General features: G+C 47.6%; 1 protein-coding gene across 2 annotated transcripts in view; it reads left to right on the top strand.

Moving 5' to 3' along the window:
* IL17RD (interleukin 17 receptor D) overlaps positions 1 to 17006 on the top strand; it is an 85740-nt gene extending 68734 nt beyond the window's left edge. The window contains exons 6-13 of one of the 2 annotated variants that reach the window (XM_049862269.1): positions 197 to 241; positions 342 to 493; positions 1920 to 1985; positions 3450 to 3504; positions 4405 to 4515; positions 5825 to 5988; positions 8587 to 9511; positions 10353 to 17006. In XM_049862269.1, the coding sequence (XP_049718226.1) occupies positions 197 to 241; positions 342 to 493; positions 1920 to 1985; positions 3450 to 3504; positions 4405 to 4515; positions 5825 to 5988; positions 8587 to 9511; positions 10353 to 10465 (1631 nt within the window). In that variant the 3' untranslated portion in view covers positions 10466 to 17006. Of the gene's footprint in view, positions 1 to 196; positions 242 to 341; positions 494 to 1919; positions 1986 to 3449; positions 3505 to 4404; positions 4516 to 5803; positions 5989 to 8586; positions 9512 to 10352 lie in introns of both variants that reach the window. The other variant, XM_049862268.1, reaches the window with a different exon arrangement.
* The last annotated feature ends 2814 nt before the right edge of the window (positions 17007 to 19820 follow it).

Below are 19820 nucleotides of genomic sequence, written 5' to 3'. Positions count from 1 at the left end.
GCATGAGTTGATATGTCTACATTGTACCGTTTTAAATTTTCAAGGTGAATTGCACTGTATTGTGCATCATTATTGAATATATGTATTTTACTCTCTTCCAGCAGCACCCAGATTGTAGATTTTTATTTTATAGAACTGTTGGAGGAGGAAAATGTCCAACTGTCCTAAAACTAGAAATACATTTTTGTCTTAACAGCCTGCGACCTGTTGCTGCAGCCAGACAACCTGGCCTGCAAACCCTGTGAGTATAGCTGCTCGTATCTGTCAGGCCTCACAGTGCTGCCATGGGGGTGGGGTCGGGGCAGCCTCCGGGTGCTCACCCTGGTCTTTCCTCCTGCCAGTCTGGAAGCCTCGGAACCTGAATATCACCCAGCACGGATTGGACATGCAGGTGACCTTCGACCACGCACCCCACAACTTTGGTTTCCGCTTCTTCTACCTTCATTACAAGCTCAAGCATGAAGGACCCTTTAAGCGAAAGACCTGTAGGCAGGTGAGTGGCTAAGTGTGCATGAAGGAACACCACGTGCTTTAAAATAATCCCTGGAATTTGGACAGCTCAGCACGATGGCTCTTGGGGTCAGCAGATATTCCAGGATGTTATCACTAGGCATGTGTCAGGGCTGCCTTGCCATCCCTTGTTCTCTAGCTGTCAACCCCCAACTACCTCAGTAGCGATAGAGCCTGGTAAATCTTTTCAAGGAACTAAAATAACGAAATATGCCTTGTTTGTTCTCCATTTATTTTAAACCCTAATCAGGTGCTCACTCTGCTTTGCGCTTACCAAACTGCACTACTCTACAAAATAGAAGTTGCTGTTGTCCCCACTGTACAGATGGGAAGCCTGAGGCTCAGGGAAGTCGCTTGACTTGCTCTAGGTTACATAGCTTGTAAGTGGAAAAAACAGTTCTGGAAGCCAAGCCACTAGCAGTTCTGTTGCTGCTTTTATATTCCATACGGCCTGTATGGAATATGGGCCACAGACAAATAGAAACTCAGTAGCTAAGTCCTTAAACTGGGAGTTCACAGGACTGCCACATCACCCCCTGCAGGCGCTGAGAGGTACTGACTGTGGTGGCACAACCCCGTGCCCTCCAGAATATGCCCATGAGTGTGGTGGGTTCTGTCATAGTTTTGTGTTCTCACTTGCTCTCACCTTTGTCTTTGACCTTCTGCCCAAGTTAAAGTTTTCAAAGAGTACACACACACACACACACACACACACACACACGTTGCTGTTGGTGCGTTTCAACTGAACCGCCCCATAGGGTTTCCTAGGCTGTAACCTTTATGGAAGCAGGCTGCCACATCTTTCTCCCACGGAGTAGCTGGTGGGTTCAAACTGCTGACCTTTCAGTTAGCAGCCGAGTGCTTAACCACTGTACCACCAGGGCTCCCCCTCCTTATACCTAAAAACAAAACAAAAAAAAACCAAACCCATTGCCGTCAAGTCAATTTCGACTCATAGCAACCCTTCAGGACAGAATAGAACTCACCCATAAGGTTTCCAAGGAGCTCCTGGTAGATTCGAACTGCTGACCTTTTTGGTTAACAGCCATAGCTCTTAACCACTATACTACCAGGGTTTCCGAACTTACGCACTGGTAATTTCATTCCCCACCCTTTTGTTATGTAGGAAGTATTTTAACTAGTTTCCTTGTCCTCAAATCAGATATTGCTGCTAAAGGCACTACCAGTGGAGGCACCTCCAGCAGAGTGTAGACTATGACTGGGGTCCGAACACTGCTGGGCCCTTTATCAAAGTGAAGTTCAATGACACAGTTAGTTCCCGATTGAGTCAGTACCTTTGGGAAAATATGGTTGAGGCTGATGGCAAGTCTTCTCCGTCTCTTGAGGGGAGAAGAGGGGTCCTGATGATCTGGATCCCAAAAGTGAGTTTTAAAAGTGTTTCTTTGCAGGAGCGAAATACGGACACAACCAGCTGCCTCCTTCAAAATGTCTCTCCTGGGGATTATATAATTGAGGTAAATATGACTGAAGAAAGCCGTGCTGTTAGCTCTACAGAACAAATCCAGTTCAGAATCCCGTTTCCAACACTAAAGTTTTAAGCCACCGAAGGCGTGGACAGCTGTATTTTTGTGGTTATATTTAAAAAAAAAAAAAAAAAAAGATTTTTTTTTTACATGCTTTTTTGTAGCAAAATATTTATTTGAAATTTTGATAAAATTAAAATTGGTCTTTAATTTTATCAAAATTTCAAATAAATATTTTTATGTAGTGGTATAATCCATGTACTCATGATTTAAAATTGCTATATAATCCTTCATACTACAGTGGGGTTAAAAAAAATTTTTTTTTTTAGCTTTAAAATGTTTTGTTTCAGTATTGGAACAGCAAAGCAGACATTATACCTGTTACTTCTCTATATACTTCTGTAGGGCTTCTGTTGATCTCCCTCTGTGTAAACATACATGAGTTCTAAAGACCAAAGTGCCTGTAAATTATATTTTCTTTTCCTTTTATTTTAGATTACTTCCCCAATATCAAAATAGGTACTACAAAAATAGAAGTAAAAGGAAAATAGGGAAATTAAAAATTTGACCATAACCCCACTGCTGAAGGGCAACCAACAGGTCATTTTGGTAGGAACACCTGGTCTTTACGTTACTTGTTCATGGCTTTGAACTGGCCTGCCTTCTTAAGGTGTTAATAAACCCAAAACCCAAACCCATTGCTATCGAGTTGATTCTGACTTGTGACGACCCCATGTGTTACAGAGTAGAATGGCTCCGTAGGGTTTTCTTGGTGGTGATCTTTATGGAGACAGATCGCCAGGCCTTTCTTCCATGATACAGCTCTGTGCATTCAGACTGCTAACTTTCTGGTTAGCAGCCTGTCGCAAACTGTTTGTGCCAGGCATTAGCGGAGACCTGGTAAAATCGGCAATAAACCCAAAAATCCACTGCCAGTCGAGTCGATTCCAACTCCTAGCGACCCTGTGGGATAGAGTAGAACTGCCCCATAGAGTTGCCAAGGAGCACCTGGTGGATTTGAACTGCCAGCCTCTTGGTTAGCAGCTGTAGCACTTAACCACTGCGCCACCAGGGTTTCCAAAATCGGCAATAGGACCCCATTTTTATCAAAAATTGTTAGAACGTGGGAATCACTGGCCACATCCTTTAATGAATAAGCAACCTTTTGATTCCTGAAAGGAAACTTGATGAATTTTGGAGCCGTGAATTGGGAAAAGAGGTGCACCTGAGTACACCGAATGCCTAATCTCAGCCTCCTAAATGATTACCGGCTCCCGCAAGCATTCTTCACAGCAGTTCTTCTTTCCCTCACCACGTTCTCCTTCACCCTGCCCCCTACTGCCCACAGATGGAAAAATGAATGAAACCACCGTTTTTATCCACTTGCCTAGTCGGCACATCTTGTTCAGGTGCTATCAGTTTAAAAGAAGGATTCACGCATTCTCTATTTTGCAGCTGGTGGACGACACCAACGCCACAAGAAAAGTGATGCATTACGCCTTAAAGCCAGGTAAGAATTTTCTTGGTTTGAAATTTTGGCTCTGGACCTCAGTAGACCAAGGTGTCCAATAATTTCATACTTCATGGTTTAACCCTTTCCTGGTTTGTGGGAAACTGCTGTACTGGTGACAGTGTGCTGCCACCAGGCCGGGCCCTTTATGACTGAAGCCAGAGAAGTGGGTGTGTGCTACACACTACTGTTTGTACAGGGCATTGTATGAGGCGTCGGAATTTCTGGTAGGAAAAATAGAAATTTTGAAAAATTTTTTTGTTACACATACGTACCAACAGATCCCGGTGGGAACTCTGGGATATAATTAGTGATACTTCATATGTACCACTGAACACTTAGGGGAGGCTTGTGGGAGGGGGCAAGAAAAAAAATCCATACTACCTACCAAAAATTCAGGAGCACTCATGGTAGCAAGAAAAACTTCAAAGCAGAAAATAATTGGGTCACGAAAGGGTTAAAAAAAAAAAACAAACCAAAAAACCCCACAAAACTCAGCTTCTCTCTCTTTTTAAATGATGTCCCTTCAAATCTGACTTTGTTTCCACCCTGGTGTCTCTGCCTGGAAGATCAAAGCCCTTGCGGTGGTGAGTCACAGGAACTAAATAAATAGTCGATTGTCCTCAGAAGAAAAGTGGGAGGCAAGGTCCCCTCAGGCAGGATTCTCACTCCAGGTATTTACTAGAGCAGCTTAGAGACTCTCACTGTTGAATTGTTTTCAGTAACCCTTTAAAAATGAACAGTTGAATCGTTTTATAAACAGAACAGTCCTAGAGAAAGGTGGTTGAGTGGTTCTGGAACCTGTTACACGGCTTATGCTTTAAAAGAAAAAAAAGCACAATTTCTCTTTGAACCTGTTACGCTGCCTAAGTTGACAAGGCTGGCTTTGAAACCCCGCAGCGCACTCCCCGTGGGCCGGGCCCATCAGAGCCGTTGCTATCACCGTGCCCCTGGTCGTCATTTCTGCATTCGCCACACTCTTCACCGTGATGTGTCGCAAGAAGCAACAAGGTATCTCTTTGTGTGGCTTGTCCCCCCCGAGGGGTGGGCTGGGGTCCCTGCCAACAGAGAGGGAGTCTGGGAGGGTTGCTTCCCCTGCCGGCTGAGGCGTGCCCAGGGTACCGGTGGGTGTCCGGGAAGCCACGTAGTCCGCCTGTTAGTTCCCTGGTTAGTTTAGCCAACAGAAGTTGAGTAGGAACAGAACATAAAATTTCCCAGAATCAGATTATTTGGCTTTTCACCTCAGGAGCCACTAAAAGAACAGGTATAATTCTTTTCTCACATTCAGTAAAACTGTCAAATTCAGCAAAAAATAATAAATTACAGGGCATGAAGGAAGTCCAGAGTATGAGTAGGCGTCCCTGGGTGGTACAGACGGTTACGTTGTTGGCTGCTAACTGAAAGGTTGGAGGTTTGAGTCCAGCCCGTGCCCTGTGCCTTGGAAGAAAGGCCTGGTGACTTATTTCTGAAAAGTCAGTCACTGAAAACTTGTGGAGCACAGTTCTCTGACGCACATGGGGTTGCCGTGAGTCATAATCAAGTCAACAGCAACTGGTTTAAAGTGATAGGGCATAGCTGTGTTCCTGGGTGTGTACAAATGGTTAAGCCTTCAACTGCTAGCCAAAAGGTTGGTGGTTTGAGCCCACCCAGAGGCTCCTCAGAGGAAAGGCCTGGAGATCTGCTTCCAAAAGGTCACACAGCCTTGAAAACCCCATGGAGTAGTTCTATTCTGCACGCATGGGGTCGCCATGAGTGGGCATCGACTCAGCAGCATCTAAGAATAACAGTGGAGGTATACATAGAGTTTGATCACGGTACAAGTCAGGTGTCATGAGAGAGCCTCCGGGCGCTGGCAGTGTTCGTCCTGTGATCTGGGTGGCAGTTAAACAGCTGTGTATTTATGTAACAGTCCATCGAGTTGTGCTCTTAAGATTGACACACTTTATCCTTCATAAACTGTACCTCAATAAAAAAAAGTTAAAGGTCAGCCTTGCCAGTGCTTAGTAGGTTCTGGTAAGTGAATGTGGCTTCAAGAGCGGGTTCCGTGCACTCTCTGCTGACCTGGGTGGGTCCCTGTGTCGTTCTTGGCTTGTCTAAGGTCAGTTTGAAGAACGATTTTGGGCTGTCTGTCGCTCCGCTGGAGAAATCCCTGCCCCATTCCCAGCGATGGCTGTGGGGCTGATGGAGTTGGGGAGCTGGGACTGCAGGACTGTCTCCAAGACAGAGTTGCATCCTGAGTCTGGGGAACGGGGCGAAGCATTACTCGTGGGTGTCAACCCTGTCTTCTCTTCCAATTTAGAAAATATATATTCACATTTAGATGAAGAGAGCCCAGAGTCCTCTGCATATGCCGCAGCACTCCCCAGAGAGAGGCTCCGGCCGCGGCCGAAGGTCTTTCTCTGCTATTCCAGTAAAGACGGCCAGAACCACGTGAATGTTGTCCAGTGCTTCGCGTACTTCCTGCAGGACTTCTGTGGCTGTGAGGTGCGGAATCTAGTCCTTTCTTTTGACCCTGGCCAGGACAACGTGCTGTCCTCTGTCCTTGCCCCTTCTCCCTGCCTCCGGGCCCCCTTGGTGGCACCTGCCCTGGACCAGTGCCATCGCTTCTCAGCTGGGACCAGCCTCGGCGCTCTTCTTTCAGTCTGCCCCACCCGTCACCAGCACTGTCTTCCTGCCACACTCCTGCTCTAAAGGCCTGGGTGGCTAGCAGGAAGTTGTTTAAGCATTAAAACAACCGTGCAGGGTATGGCAAAGTGTGAGCGGTGTGTCAAGGGGCAGCTGTTGGGAGCACGCCCTCTGAGAGTGACCACTGGTGAGCACATTCTGGACAGAAGCCCCATTGGGGTGGGTCAAAGAGACAGGAAGTAAGGAAGTAAGTTTGGACAATTTTCGGGGGAGTTTTCCTAAGAAGGGGAATGTTTCCATGGGGCTGCCACTGTAGGGGATCTTGGGGTCCCTGGGGGAATGTGTAATGAAGGCTCTGTGTGGTCGTTTGACCATTGACTGGTACGAGGCAGTGGAAATGAACACACCAGTGCCGTAGGAAAGAGGACGGTGGCTGGAGAGAGATTCTCCAGGAGGCAGGAGGTGGACTCCCAGAAAACGGGAACGTGCCAAGTGCTCAAACTGTTAGCTCTGGTTTCTCAGGCATTCTCTTGAGTTCAGCTGTTATCATGTAGCTTCTCTGTAATGTCATAGAATTAATTTTTAGGGTTAAATCAGCTCTTATGGAAAGCACACTGTCTTTCTTAGAAATGCAGGAATTGTGTAATAACTGTAATTGGAAGTTACTCCTGCTTTGAAACTGTGCTGGTGTATTTCCTAGAACCTCTCCACGTGGTGAGGCTGCCCCCTAGTGTCAGGAAAGAAAGTCTGTACAAGACTGGCCAGGTTTCCCCTGAAAGAAACAGTGAGGTTGGCCGCTCAGCGCGTGCTGAGAAGCAGCTGCAGACTCCAGCCTGTGGTCTCATGGTCTTCAGATGTCACACACAACCCAGTTCGCTGTGCTTTGTAAGTAATTATCCTCAGGGGAAAAAACTTTTCCAAATATGAAAGACTTCCTGTAGAAAATTTGGAAGTGATAGAAAAAGCTGACAAGTAAACACGTGTCTTGTTCTTAATCCCTACCTGGAGAAAGAGGAAGCTTTCAAACAGTTTGGTTTCTTTCCTTCCAGCCTTCTTTGGGTTAGATGAGACCCATACATTCATTAGTGCATTTGGGGCTCACTGGAGTATTCTTATATTTGTTTCTCTGTCTCTTCACATCATAATTCCCTACACTATGAGCAGTTCTATATAAACTACAGTTTTAATAGCCACACAACCCATAGTATCGATTCACTGTAATTGAGTTAGCTCAGTGTTAAATATTCTCAGTAGATAAATTTTACCCCATTTATCATGATTTTCCAAGAAGAGATGCCTGAAAATGGAATTGCTGGGTCAAAGATAGGAACATTAAAAAAAAAAAAATGCTCAATATGTTCACATTTAACATTTAACTTGTATAATGTCAGCGAGAATTAAGGAAAGAGTGAGACAATTACGGTTATTTTCAGCAACCGGGTGGATTCTGGGGGCTTTATTCCCTTTTGCAACATCTTAGAGCAAGAGAGGACAAAGTCTTTCCAGAATTCCCTTCCTCTGTAAGAGACTACGGTGGCCGGCTCCTTCAGAGCCTTTGGAAAGTAGTTTCTGAATTGCAGAAGGAAAGAGGCCAGCATAATCTCCAGGAGATGTTTTCAACAGAATCAGATAAAAGCTGTGAAAGGTGAAGCCTTCTGAGAAAAGTGGCTCGCCTGGTTTTCTTTCCTTTGTCAGTGCCCCCACCCTGCTGCAGCCCACCAGGTCCCCGTTGTTCTGGCTGAAGGTGCAGTGATGTGCAGTGTGCCACTGCAGGCCACTGTGAGGCCATGGAGGGAGATGCCCTTCATCCCCGAGGGAAATAACCAGAATGGCCGTGTTACTGCAGTTCACTGCCCTCCTTTCTAGCCGTTGATCCGCTAGTAAACAGCATGGACGCCCTGGCGGGCTGAGAGTGGCAGAATGGTGCTATTTGTGCTTTCACACTCTCTGGACTTAGGATTGTGGGGACCGTGATGTCCATCTTCCAGCGCACTTAGGGGTCACTCACCTCATCTTCTCAGAGCCTCCCAAAAGGGCCATTCTCTCTAGGGTCTGCCCCCTCCCAGCCAGGCAGCCTCCCCCGTCAGACCCACTAACCCTTATTCCTACATTTTCCAACTCTTCACCACCCTGAGTTCCTTGAGGGACACACACTGCATGGCTTAGACAAGTTGCTGAAAGCTCCGTGCTCCGTCTGTCACTTGTAAGGTGGGGATAGTAATGACCTGGCCTGACACTAAGATGGCCCCGCATGATGGTTGGCAAGCCTTTTCTGGGGGCGTGGTGTATGGCAGTCACCACAGGAGGCAGTGGTGACCGGTGCCCACACATGGCAGTGCTAGTAACGCCAAAGGGGTGGAGAATGGGCCCCTCTTGTAACATTCTCACTTGTGTCGCTCCACTCCTCTTACTGAGCCCACTGTACAGGTAAGACGAGACTCTTTGTTCTCTTCCCAGGTGACTCTGGACCTGTGGGAAGACTTCAGCCTCTGCCGAGAAGGGCAGAGAGAGTGGGTCATCCAGAAGATCCAGGAGGCCCAGTTCACCATCGTGGTCTGTTCCAAAGGCATGAAGTACTTTGTGGACAAGAAGAGTTACAAGCACAAAGGAGGCGGCAGAGGCGCGGGGAAAGGAGAGCTCTTCCTGGTGGCCGTGACGGCCATCGCCGAGAAGCTCCGCCAGGCCAAGCAGAGTGCCGCGGCCCTCAGCAAGTTCATCGCTGTCTACTTTGATTACTCCTGCGAAGGAGACGTTCCCAGCGTCCTGGACCTGAGCACCAAGTACAAACTCATGGACAACCTTCCCCAGCTCTGTTTCCATCTGCACTCCCGTGACCACCGCCTCCAGGAGCCGGGGCCGTACCCCAGCCACGTCAGCAGACGGAACTACTTCCGCAGTAAATCGGGCCGGTCCCTTTACGTCGCCATCTGCAACATGCACCAGTTTATCGACGAGGAGCCCGACTGGTTTGAGAAGCAGTTTGTCCCCTTCCACCCTCCCCTGCCCCACCCCCGGGAGCCAGTGCTGGAGAAGTTTGACTCCGGCTTGGTTTTAAACGACGTCGCATGCAAGCCAGGGGCCGAGAGCAGTTTCTGCCTGAAGGCCGGGGTAGCCGCGCTGTCCAGCTCACGGTCAGGGAGTCAGCATCTCGGCCTGGATGAAGACACGGAGGCCCGGACTACCCCCGAGGGCAGCTCCGTCCTGCGGCCTCTGCTGCACAGGGTGAAGGCTGCCAGCCCCTCAGACATGCCGCGGGACTCAGGCATTTATGACTCGTCTGTGCCCTCGTCCGAGCTGTCCTTGCCTTTGATGGAAGGACTCTCGACAGACCAGACAGAAACCTCTTCCCTGACGGAGAGCGTGTCTTCCTCCTCGGGCCTGGGTAAGGTGCAGAGGGGGCTGAGAGGGCCGGTGGGTGCCACAGCCAAATCCACAACGGCAGTTTTCTAATTTTGGTGCAGACTTATTAGGCAGCAAAACCTGACGTGAAGTGGCATGAGTCAGTTGTCTTGATTTATCCCAGCTAATAGAAATACATGTTTGAGCTGCAGAAAAGTTGATGTTCAATTAGGGTGAGCTGCCCAGACCCCGTGAGAGGTGTTATGTAACGTATAGTACGTGTATTGTATCACTTTTCTGAAACTCCAAACACATTGGGCCCCAAGGGTTTTGGATGAGGCTGGTGAACCTGTATCTTTCTTGGGAAAGATCCCTGGATGGCGCAGACGGTTTGCACCCGACTGCTAACCTAAAGGTTGACAGTTCGAACTTATCTGACAGCGCCACAGAAGAAAGCTGGGAGATCTACTTCTGTGAGATTACAGCCAAGAAAACCCTATGAAGCAGTTCTACTCTGCATACGTGGGGTTGCCATGAGTCAGAATTGACTCTACCGCAATAGAGCCACATTGTTGGGACCTGCCATTTTCACCACCTCCTACCCTTTCATTGTCTTAAAGCCACACCTGGGGCTTGTGGGCACCATGCCCCTCCATCATGGCTCAGCACTGAGCCCCAGGAAGGAGGCTCACTGGAGTCGCATAGAAGTCCTTGGCCTCCAGAAAGGTCTCCTCCTACCTCAGCTATGGGCACCAGACCCTGTTAGCATGTTGAGAGATGGGTGGGACGCCTGCCTGACTGTGCCAAGCCTGTAGTCCAGGCACGCGTGCCTGACCCAGTGACGTGCAGTGACCGTGTGACTCTGCCCTCTCTCCTTTCCCCAGGTGAGGAGGAGCCTCCTACCCTTCCCTCCAAGCTCCTCACCTCTGAGCCGTGCACAGCAGAACTCATGTGCCGCAGCTACACTGATGAACTCCACGCAGTCGCGCCTTTGTAAGGAATGGAAGCGTCGAAGCATTGCCACTTTAGCTGCCCTTCTCTGGTTGCATGGCCCACTTGGAGCCGAGGTCTTGGACAAGGATATTCTGAGTGAAATTTTGGCCAGTACTTGCTCCTTTTGCCCCCAAATCTCTGCCAGATACCTTGGCAAAGTATTCAGTTCTCTAAACCATGTGGAGCTCTGAGAGACACGTCTGTACATCTGAAAACAGCTGGCCATGTTAGGTCAGTCCTTGGATTTGGGTCTGTTCCGGAGACAGGGAGGAGACATGTAAAGAGAAACAGGAAGATATTCGCACTGATCCTGCAGACTTCATCTGTCTCAGCAAACTTCGCTAGTTTGCTGCTGGCTCCTTTGATTTGAGATGCTTTGTGGAAAATCACTTGTAGTGTCGTTAACAGCTGCAGAAAATTGAGAGCCAGCCCACCTGGGATCTGTGTCACTGCAGACCATGTTCTGTTGGTCCTGATGTGGAACTTACGATGCTGGGGGATTGAGTAAGCTCCAAGTCAGAGGTCGAGGAGGCAGCAGGACATGTAGTCATGTCTTATAAATCAGCTCTTTATGTGTTAGGGGCGACATGCGTGGCCGAAGGGCTGGGGGGCCAGGCCATTTGTCCAGCATGGTTGGGTCACCATCCAGAAGGTGCCGCAGCACCTGGAGCCCCCTTCTTGGCCTGAGTTGCCATCATGCGGGGGCCCACCTGTCTGCCAGGTGTCCCTGGGTTCCATCTGCTGCACGGTGTCTCCGATATTGGTGCCCTGAGTTTATTTGTATGTGACTGGTACCCAGCTGGGCCATGTGACTGGAAGTTGAAGCTCATGCTTCAGTTGGTCTTCTGGCTTGACACTGTGTCCCGTGATGCTAGGGAGCACAGTCCACCACAGCTGTGGAGGTGGTGGCCAGGTACTCTGACCAACGGCTGGTGACTAATGACAAACCTTTTTTTAAAAAGGTAGAAAGTGGGGCCTGTCATGGAGCTGAATGCACTCTTTGATTATCGTCTAAAGAAGCATTACCTGAAATCATTAATATTCTCAAATCTTAAAAGTACTCCCCTCCCCAGTGCAGTGGATCCTGGTTCACTTTGTACCTCTTGTGTGGTCCTCAATGAGATCTATCTCCTGGTTCACTTTGTACTTCTCACGTGCGTCCTCAGTGAGATCTGTCTCTTGTGTTCCGTCCACCAGAAATGGGCATTTAGAGCTTAGGAGGGAAGAAATGTGCTTTAAAAGGAAGGGTGTATGTTCTCTTAGGAAGGATTTCTCTATAGAATTCCTCTTTCCAGAGTGTTAACAGTTGTTCAGATGCGCTTAGTTAGCATGTGTGATGATAAGTCCTCGTCAGCTCTGTGGAATCCCTCTCCCCTGCCCTTTCCGTGCCCTCAAGGGGGGCCTGAGCATCTTTCCCCACCTTTTCCGCAGGTGCTGTTGGAATTCGGCACCCTGTTTTCTCAGCACTCAACACTAGGGCCATTTGCTTTCACTCCTTCATCAGATAGGACCAACATGAAATGGGTGATGCTAAGCGGAGGAGGGGGGTGCTGAGGGCTGGGGGAGGGTTTTCCCTTCCAGGCACATGCTGGGCAGGTGGGGAGGGGAGATTTGCACCCCTGCTGCCAGGAGGAGGTTTGTGTGTATTTTCGATGCACATGTCATGCTCCCTGTTCTGGAAGGGGAGCTGGCAGCTCCTCAGGAGAAGAACGTGCTTGGCTGTTCTCTGGCATCGAGTTTCCGGCAGCTGCTCCGAGGGAGAGACAAATGGAGCTGCGGGTCGTCTCCCCCCCATAAAACCAGGCATCTCGTTGGAGGAGAGAAGCTCCACGTTGTTGCTGTGGAATCCTTGGGCGAGCGTGGCGCTCGCACCACATGGGACTCTCCTGGAGTCTCAGCTTCGCACGCGTTCTGTGGAGGCGACTGGTTTGTCCAAGCTTTGGAACATTTTCAGAGAGATTTCCTGGTGAGGACAAGAAGTGTTGCATGTCCCAAAGGAACCATTAGGCGCCGCTTTTAGGATAGATTTTCAGCCTTGCACGTGAAGGGAGGCGTCTTTGAGAAAGCGGCCCCAGGGACCGCATGGAGGACAGGGAGGGGGAACATCGAAGTGGGCCCTGTGGGCGTGGGCAGAGAGCTTGGCGAATGAACTTACTGAGAATGGAAGGGAAAGAGAAAACTTACCATTTCAAAAGGCAGGTGATTTTATAGTTTGGATTTAGGGTCTGGGTACTTATTTTGGAATACTGATGTTTTTGGTGGTCAGTAAATTGACTTTCTAACCCACACGCCAGGTACTGGAACCACGTGTGAAAGCCTAACTCAGAGAGAGTGGAGAAGCCCACTTTGCTGGTCTTGCCTCATTGCTTTCACCTATTGACCTGCCCGGGATGGGAATGGCTGCCTTGCAGATTAAGGCAAAACATCTGTTTTAAGCAGAGCTGCCTTTTTTGACTCACAAATTGTCCTCGACGGTAGAGATGATAAAAAATAGAATTCAGAAGAAAGTTCTGCCGAATCGCAAGCTTCTAGACACTGGGGGAAACAAGAATTAGAATGTGGGGATGATGTCAGCGAGAGCCCTTGATCCTGAGAACAAGAGACGTGTATGGATAAGTTAGACGGTGTCCTGTGGAAAGGTGACAGGTAAGTCCAGGGTTCCTGGTAGCTGAGGAGCCTGCGGGGAACAGGAGGTACGGAGCAATTGTTCATCTGAATTCCCCAGCGTCCTGCAGAAAGGATTTGGCATCTGACACAATCAGCTATGCCAGGAGAGTGATCAGGGAGGGTAAAGCCCAGGTAAAGATGGGCCCCTCTCACAGAGATTGTCCACAAGGAGGATGGGGACCACCTCGCTGGCCCCACCCACCCTGCCAGGTGCAGAAGGGCCTCTTGAAGGCTGTCTTGGGCCCTAGCAGCACAGTGATCTTCAGAAAAAATCAGGTGCTTGGGCAGGTGACTCAGGCAGTTGACCTAGCCACGTAACAGTATTTCGTGCCAAAATGAGATGGGGCCATAAAGTCATGAGGTGAATTTTCTAAGTTGCCACGTTAGCAATAACTGAAAGTAGTCCCAGATCAGAAGTTGGAAAACATGTCTTTAGCAACAATGACATCAGTGGAATCAATGTGTAATAAACGTGGATATTTAAGTTCATGTATATCAGAAGTTCAGTCTTGTTGCTTCATAGCCGCGAGTGCTTGTTTTTTGTGTTTCAGCCAACTCTGTCTAGTCTCAGGTCCCCTGACTTAAGCACAAACAGGAAGACTGCCCCTCTAAAAATATGGGGTTACATGATTTTCAGAGGTTTCTCTTTTTTGAGTTGAGCATCTTTTTCTTTAAAAGAAAAAAAGGGAGGAAAAAGCTCTTTTATTCCTGAAGAAGAAATTACATCTCTTCTCTCCCTCAAAAGAAAACCCTATGGTCCCCAACCATCTCAACACTAATTTGACCGTCTCGAGGAGAAAGAAATTTTTCTTCGTGTCTTCATTGGTGAGAGGTGGATGGACAATGCCAATTTGAGGTTAGTCTGCTCTATTTTTTAATGCTAGTGAAGACTGCAGCTCTTATTTATCAGGTGTTGTATCTTCAGGGGAAACCCTGGTGGCGTAGTGGTTAAGTGCTACGGCTACTAGCCAAAGGGTCAGCAGTTCGAATCCTCCAGGCGCTCCTTGGAAACTCTATGGGGCAGTTCTGCTCTGTTCTATAGGGTCGCTATGCGCCGGAATTGACGGTGCTGGATTCCCCCCCCCGGGGGGGCACCAGTGTAGCAGGTTAAGGGTAAGGAAAACAGTCCCCGAGATCGTACATGGCAATGACATTCCCCCTCAGTGTCAGAGAGACAATAGGGAATGGTGGGGACTGCAGCAAACTGAAGTGCTCCAGGCCCAACTACAGGGGTAACTACTCCTGCCAGCTGTAGCCATGCTGAATTTTTTCATGAGACATTGAGAATCTGGATTTTTGTATTAAATAACTATGATTTTTAATGTTGGCATCTAAATTAAAAAAAAATTTTTTTTAAACAAATTCAGGCCCAACAGAACACATGGGTGGACCTGATTTGGCCTACTGGCTGCCAGTTTGCAACCTCTGGTTTAGAAGATTTGAAATGCAAGTTATCCCTGGTAATTATAGATATCTGACACCACCGTTAACTGGATTGCTTCTTTCCACCATCGCCCCCCTCAGAAATCTAATGTGGTCCTGAATGCATTTAAAAGGTTTTGATAGCTGAGGGAGCACAAACAGGGAAGACAGAAGCACATGGCAGGAGCCGAAGGAAGTCCTCCAAGGCCAGTAAAGCTGAGACAAGGACGCCAGAGAGAGCCTTTCCCTATAGCCGGTACCCTGGATTTGGACTTTTAGCCTCTTAAACTGTGAGAAAATTTCTGTTCTTTAAGGGCAAAAAAAAGTTTTGATAGCTACTTTACAGTTCATGGTGTCTTAAAAGACAAGCCAGTTCATTTCAAAATCAGATTTCTCTTCTCCCGATTTAAAAAATGTAACACATGAAATGATTTCATTCGAAGTCCGCAACCTGAAGGGACCTTATTTATAGCTTTAGCTCCTGGTTTAATCACTTTTTTAAGATGGTGTGCGCTTCTGCGTGTAGGGCCAGGACGTAGTTAGGAAAGCGGGCATTTTGTGGGGACAGTGCAGGGAATCCCTATCGTCCATCAGAGCCAGCCATTCGTATTATCTTGTTTTACATGATCTGTGAACGGTTTCGGATGTGTGAAACATTACAGGAGAAAAGCCTTAACTGATACTGAGATACCAGCTCAGAGTCCTCATGGGGAGTCAGGCCATCCTTTCTGCATCCACTCCCATCCAGGCTCAGGGTGAAAATAAGCAAAAGGAAGTCTGATGGTAAGCTCTGAGCTTTGGTTCCTATTTCAGAGGGTCCTGGCTGGGGGAAAATTTGGGTTACCTGGCACGTTCCCCCTACAGCCAGGGCTGTGGCTGAATTGTTTCATCAGACATATGGCTGTGGATGGGATTCTGGATCTGCCCTACTGATCGGAGATTTCTTTGTATGTCTTCCTTATGGAAATTCAAACCTGCCTTCTTTTGTTCGGCTTGTAGCGAGAAAGACCAGCTGGTCACCTTCCCTGTTTTTGAAAACCACAGTGAGGTCATCCCTGGGTGTTTTTGTTTCAGTGATAAATAATCCCACCTACTTAAGCCATTCTTCATAGCTGGTGTTCCAGGGGCTTAACAATTTTTGCTGTTATTCTGCTTCTCAGCTATACACTTAGTTTAGTTGTCCACATTGAACCTGGTACTTTATTCATATTGGTGCCTGGTGAATGCCAAACCCAGCGTGGGATTATGGGGAAATTTTTACGTGACTGGCTTGTTACTAGTTTAAAATATAATGGCACTTTTAAAAATGGCACATGGGCTGTATTCATTTTGAGGATTATTTGACTGCCACGTACATGGTTCCTCCTGCCCTGGGGGATGGTCTTCTGTCATATCTTGTGGGGTTTTTTTTGTTTTTTTCCTCCTTCCTGACATCAAACACTTAGCACATATTCCTAATGTTTTCGATGTCATTCCTAAGCAGGTTTAAGATACTTTCCAAGACTAGCTCTTACCTTCCGAGTGGCAACTACTCCTCCCCAGTTTTGGATTCTGTTTTTACGTATCTATAGACGTCACCTAGAGTACATGACTCACGATATTAAACGGTTCAGACCTCAGTTTAACCACGGGCAGCAGCTGTGAAGTGCTTCGTCTGCGTCGCAGTTGCTGTTGGAGGGTCAATCTGCAAACATATTTGAATCTACCAGTGAGGACCTCTTGGGGATTTTTGCTAGTTACCTTCTCTCCTTCTTGCCGCAATTCAGCTGGGACCATAAACACCTCAAAGACCTTTTCCAAGGCCTAAAGGTCCGTAGCGTCAAGTCTCAGTTGGCCGGGAACTGTGCCTTGCACCATCAGAAGTCTGACAAAAGCAAACCATTGCAACTGCAAATCTGACGTTTACATCAAATAAGATTTCAGTTGAAAAGATTCAAGGAGGCGATCTTTTGTTTGTATACGATATAGGCAAAGTTGGCTGCTCCCAACGTTAGAAACTATCGCTGGGTTACACTGATGTGTATGTGTGTTGTGGAAGTTCTTTCTCTCAAGAAGAAAAAATGTAGTGAGTAAGGACAGCAGCAAAATCTTTTTGTAAAAACCAAATGTGTTCATTTAGCGAGTAGGTAACTTCTAGTTTTACTGTTAATAAAAAAGAAAAAAAAAAGGGATTTTTTACTGCAGAGGCACTGTATTCCCAAGTTCTGGGGGGAGCAGAAGCCCCTGGAGCACAGAGGTGGTTATTACTGTTGCCCTTGTTTCATCTTGAAGTTTGTTTGCTCTCGGGGATTTGTTGGAATAGTGAGCCTCACAGACGGTAGCAGTGTGCTGTATTTTTATGTTGAAAGTGTTAATGACTTACTTGATTTTGTACATAATTCTGTAAATATGTGACAGTAGCTCACAGCTGACATTTTCAAAATGTTCTTTTTGTACCTTATGGTTTCCACATCAAATAAAACGTTTTGTTCTAAGATTGCGCTGGCTTGTTACTTTAGAGCATCTCTCTGGATCCTGCATAGCTGGGCCCTAGCACGGTGTTCTGAGGACTCTGCCTGAGAGGAAGTCATGTTCAAGGGGAGGGGAGGTGGCCAGGGCTTCCTGCAGTTCAGAGAAGAGCGCCCTGCCTCAACCGTCCACACCATCAACCTCATCCTACAGCGGGGGCCGTGTCTGGAGCCCTCCCTGTGGCGACAGGGATACTTAGGTCAAGGAAAAATTTGACTCTCAGGACAAGTGGACTTTCTTTTCAGAAAATTGAAAAGGGCCACTGAAATTTGGCAGCCACAGATTTCTGTCTTTTAGACAGAAAAGGTGCATGCTTATTCTTCCAATAGACCCTTAGCTCTCACCTCCTGTGTTCCCGTGCCCAGTGAGTTAACTTCTTGGTGCCCATCAAATTAGGGGTCAGTTCTCGGCTCTGCCACTGTAACTGTGATCCTGGCACCGTGCAGTTCTGGTCCTGAGTTTTTCCTCTGTAGATATGACTGGTGGTCTTTCTTCGCAGAGTGATTGAGCATGAAGCAGTGTGATGAATGTAAGGTGCTTACAGTACAATACCTGACACATAAAGCCAGTTGTTGTCAAGTCGACTCCGACTCATGGCCACCCCATGTCTGTCACAGCAGAACTATATGCTCCCTGGGGTTCTCAATGGCTGATTTTTCAGAAGAAAATTGCCGGGCCTGTCTTGCCAGGTGCCTTTCGAAGGACTAGAACCTCCAACCTTTCGGTGAGAAGCTGAGTGCATTAGCCGTCAGTGCCACCCAGGGGCACTACCCAGCACATGTCGTGTGCTGCTGAGTCGATTCTGATTCATAGGGACCCTATAGGACAGAGTAGAACTGCCCCATAGGGCTTCCAAGACTATAGTCTTGACAGAAGCAGATCCACCTGACATGTGATGTCCAGTAAATCAGCTGTATCAGAAAGGGACAATATTAAGAAAGAGCAAGGACACAGAATTCAAGCCTTTTGCCCATTGCCCCGAAAGGATATTATGGAAATTTTGTGGCTTGGGAGCATCCTAGAAGAAAAAATGAGGTTTTCCTGTAACTTGTTTCTTTTCTCTCCCCTGGTGTACCCCCTTTCCCCAGTCCTGCGGAAGAGCGCAAGAAAAGTGGAAGAAGGAGTGGCACAGAGCAGCCCTGGGCAAAGTCCTGTTGGTTGGTTTCCCAGAAGATGAAATTCTGTCAAGCTCTTGCATCCTGACCGTGGCGTAGCCTTCACTGCTTCTCGTCCTGTTCACCCAGCATACTGTTCATCGTTTTGCCCGTTGATTCTTCTTTCCTTCTCTCTGCTATTTCTCCTTATTTCTTAGAACCAACATTTGAGTGGCAAGTGCTTTATACAAATCTCCTTTATCACCACAGCTACCTCGTGGGGTGGGTAGTCTTATTGTCCCCATTTTACAAATGGGGAAACTGAGACACAGAGAAGCGCTGTCCCTGACTCAGGATCTCACAGCGGGCTGGTAGCAGAGCCCAGATTTGAGTTGCAGCAGACCCTTAACTAGACTGCTCCTTTATCCGTTCCACAAAGGCCTAGCTACCCAGAAAGGGGTGGACTTGAAGACGTCCTTGTGTGGGCAAAGGCAGTAGGCAGCTCCTCCCACAACGTTAGGGGGCAGGGGAGGAAGTAGCAGTAGACAATCGAATGTTAGCATGGTTAGTTCCTGGTCTTGGCGCTCTTCACCTCCACTCTCACCATTACCAGCCCCATGTGGAAGGTAATGTTAGCATCCTCACTGTTGAGATTCCAAGGGCCAGAGATTAGGCAGCTTCCCCAAGGGCACAAATGGAAACAGCAGTGCTGGGGTTCAAACGTGGGTTTGAAACATCCACGCTCCTAAACGATAAAAAAAAAAAAAAAAAAAACAATAAGCTACGAAAAAAACAACCTTGTGTAACAAATTACAGAGACTTTGTTCCTTTCTCAGGCCACATATTGAGAGTAATCCATTTCCTGCCCTGGGCATAGTAGGCCTTGAATACATGCTTATTTTCCACCCCTGCTTTCAGCATACCCTGTCCTCACTCTACGGGAGCAAAATCGGAAGTGGTCCAAGAAGTAAAGGGCTGGACAGGTGGATGGATGAAATGAAGGGGGAGATGGACAGGATGGGGTAAGGTGTTTTCCAATGAGACAAAATTCAAATGGGATCTTTGGGGTTAAGAGAAAGTATTGCAAGATCAGTGAACTTGGCTCCCTGGCCTCTTTCTGGAGGGGACATTGTACCATCTTTCACATTTACAGATGATACAATCTTATAGGAACAGTGCCTTGTCCCCAGAAAAACACCGTCACTCTCCTGAACCCTTTGTTTTGAAGGCCACATAGGCCATAATGTGAGTCTAACACTGTGGCCTTTCAATAAAATTGGTTTCTCTCCCTGGACACCATTTTAACTCAGTAGTGAAGTCACTCCTGAAATTCACCCATCAGCTGAAGATTAGGCAGGCCTATAAAACAAACAATAACACACATAGTTCAACCATGTGTACAAGACTAAATGGGCACGCCAGCCCAAAAGCAAAGATGAGAAGGTAGGAAGGGGCAGGAAAACTGGACAAACGGAAACGGGGACCTGGAGGTCGAGAAGGGGAGAGTGTTGACATGTGGTGGGGTTAGCAACCAAAGTTACAAAACAATTTGTGGATTATTTAATGAGAAACTAATTTGCTCTGTCATCTTTCACCTAAAGCACAATTAAAAAAAAAAAAAAATTGGTTTCTCTAAAGAGAAATGGCCAAAATGCAGAAGTCAGGAAA

The sequence above is a fragment of the Elephas maximus genome, chromosome 20, assembly GCF_024166365.1.
Source record: "Elephas maximus indicus isolate mEleMax1 chromosome 20, mEleMax1 primary haplotype, whole genome shotgun sequence".
Taxonomy (NCBI): domain Eukaryota; kingdom Metazoa; phylum Chordata; class Mammalia; order Proboscidea; family Elephantidae; genus Elephas; species Elephas maximus.
Note: the sequence above shows the minus strand (reverse complement) of the source record. Positions and strands in the feature narration are given on the sequence as shown.